At 32.5% G+C, this 1,770-nt stretch overlaps 1 protein-coding gene across 3 annotated transcripts in view; it reads left to right on the forward strand.

Moving 5' to 3' along the window:
* LOC107623803 (D-cysteine desulfhydrase 2, mitochondrial) overlaps window positions 1-945 on the forward strand; it is a 4,514-nt gene extending 3,569 nt beyond the window's left edge. For all 3 annotated transcript variants that reach the window (XM_021113288.1, XM_016326175.1, XM_021113289.1), the window contains one exon: window positions 313-945. In XM_021113288.1, the coding sequence (XP_020968947.1) occupies window positions 313-559 (247 nt within the window). In that variant the 3' untranslated portion in view covers window positions 560-945. The remainder of the gene's footprint in view (window positions 1-312) is intronic.

The following is a 1,770-nucleotide window of genomic DNA, read 5'->3' on the forward strand; positions in this document are numbered from 1 at the left end:
GGAAGAAGCTCAGAGCAGATGCATCAAACTATCCAAGAAGGTAAAAAGCAAGGAAATCTTAAATAATAATTAACAAAAAATCAAAGTGAAAGTTCCACAAAGAGTAAGTGGCCGGCTGGATGCTAGTTTTTATGTTATCTGCTACAACACCATGTGATAAAATGCTAGTTCTGCAGCCACTTTACTGGACTAAGGCCTATAAAGTGTAAACCTTCATAAAAATGCAAAAGCATTAGTTCTAAGAAACTCCTGGGTGCCTATTTATGGTTGGTCTCTCAGACTCTTAATTTGCCCCTTATTTTCCAATTCTAGATTTGGTAATGTTTTGGAAGGTGAGGTGGAAGCATGCCAACAAATTGCTCAGCAGACTGGGATTTTGGTGGATCCTGTTTACACATTGGCCGCTTGGGAAACAGCGATGCTCCTTTCTAGCAAAGAAGATGATAGAGAATCAGAAGTGGTGATGCTTCATACTGGTGGCACGTTGGGCATGTTTGGGTTGGCGCAAAGGTACAGGAATTACTTTGGCATGCTCCAGAAAGGACCCAATTGTTCTTAAAAAGTTTCTAGCTGCTACCCTTTGGCTATAGAATTATAGCAAGAGATTCTGCATATATCTTAAATGGTTCCATTTGGAAGACATTGAAGTCCTATTCACCTGGAGATTGGTGTGTGCTTCTTCAGTTATTCTAGTCTGACACTGATGATAAATCATACTTTAGTTTACGGACAAATTGAAGAGTTGTTCTGAACTCCAAAGTAACTTTTATTTATATTTTATAGGAAATCAATACTACTTTATCTATGTATGTATCTGATATGTTTCCTGCAGCCATTTCATAGGGTTATGGTTCCGTGGGAATTTGAAGTTTTAGATCCGTTTGGTTTCTCTTTTATATTGATAAAATTGTTTAATTAAGTTAAAAATGATACATAAATAAAAAAGTTATGTAAAAATGATGTTTCCTGCAGCCATTTCATAGTGTTGCCTAATGTAGATAAAAATTATTAGTCCCTGACACCGCTTTTAGTATTTGATCACTCTTTAAGCATGTTAGTTAACCAAGAACGGATCTATAATTTTTGAACTGTGATAACCTAGTTAGTTTCAAAATTTTAATTCTATATTCAAGGTACATATAATGGCCCACTAGAATTTAGTATAATTTTATCACTTGAATCATGATACATGTAAATGGATCGAGGGTACTACAATTTACATGGGTCGCTGTATAAATACATGTAAATAGTAGGGAAAAGTATAGGGTACTAAACATATTATCTGCCAACTTATTGCTAACAATAATTAATTATTATATTTTAAATACATATATAAAGAGACACATCCAGAAAATATATCTATAAAGATACTTCTATTGAACACAGCTATAAAAAAGATATTTTTATTAGACACATCCGTAAAAACACTTCCATTAAACACAGTTATAAATAAGAGTTGGCAGAAGTTGACAGAAATATTATTGATAACGTAGTGGGATTGAAATAGTAGTAGCCTACTACGATTTACCTAGTTGATGTACTAAAAAAATTGACGGATTTAATTGATTCGTGTAAATAGAAAAATCGAATTTGGTTGTTACGATTTACATAAGTTAAAAAAGGACATGTATATATGCAAAATAAAAGGACATTTGGGTAAATATAGAGTGCCAAACAATTTATTCATATAAATTATCCTATATATTGTCTTAATTATAAATTTTTAAACTGAATTGATAATCAAACTGGTCAGATTATTGAGTCATTAGA

Source organism: Arachis ipaensis, chromosome B10 (assembly GCF_000816755.2).
Source record: "Arachis ipaensis cultivar K30076 chromosome B10, Araip1.1, whole genome shotgun sequence".
NCBI classification, from domain to species: Eukaryota; Viridiplantae; Streptophyta; class Magnoliopsida; order Fabales; family Fabaceae; genus Arachis; species Arachis ipaensis.